The sequence below is a fragment of the Myxine glutinosa genome, unplaced genomic scaffold (genome assembly GCF_964187855.1).
Source record: "Myxine glutinosa unplaced genomic scaffold, kmMyxGlut1.1 SCAFFOLD_3046, whole genome shotgun sequence".
Classification (NCBI taxonomy): Eukaryota; Metazoa; Chordata; class Myxini; order Myxiniformes; family Myxinidae; genus Myxine; species Myxine glutinosa.
The window spans coordinates 17,041-17,500 of record NW_027619139.1 but is presented as its reverse complement, the minus strand read 5'-3'; the positions used below and the strand labels follow the sequence as shown (position 1 = coordinate 17,500).

Below are 460 nucleotides of genomic sequence, written 5' to 3'. Positions count from 1 at the left end.
CAGAATCACCGTAGCCTATTATAATATATATATATATATATATATATATATATATATATATATATATATATATATACATAAAGCAATTACCTGGTTGTCCTCCCAGTAGAGTGCCAAACAGTGGTTTCCAGGGTGCCACTGCGTGGGTGGCAGTCCATTGGGTAGTGCCGTTCCACCAGTCACAACTCCTGCACACCAAGGAATTGGATGAGACAAGCCCAAAGTTGACATCTTTCAATGTCAAATATACTCAACACCCTCCACCCCTTGCTTTATATATATTTGCTAAACAACAGCTGGTCGTGCTGGCCAGCTGGTTAATTTTGACAAACATGAAAATGCACATTTAAGATTTAAAAACAGATGGCATTCAAAAAAAAAAATATATATATATGTGTGTATGTATATATACACGCATATATATATATATATATATATATATATATATATATATATATAT

At 32.6% G+C, this 460-nt stretch overlaps 1 protein-coding gene across 1 annotated transcript in view; it reads right to left on the bottom strand.

Moving 5' to 3' along the window:
• Nucleotides 1–231, bottom strand: part of LOC144889354 (tudor domain-containing protein 3-like) — a 17,248-nt gene extending 17,017 nt beyond the window's left edge. The window contains exon 1 of the mRNA XM_078769550.1: nt 91–231. Within this exon, the coding sequence (XP_078625676.1) occupies nt 91–231 (141 nt within the window). The remainder of the gene's footprint in view (nt 1–90) is intronic.
• Nucleotides 232–460: the final 229 nt, after the last annotated feature.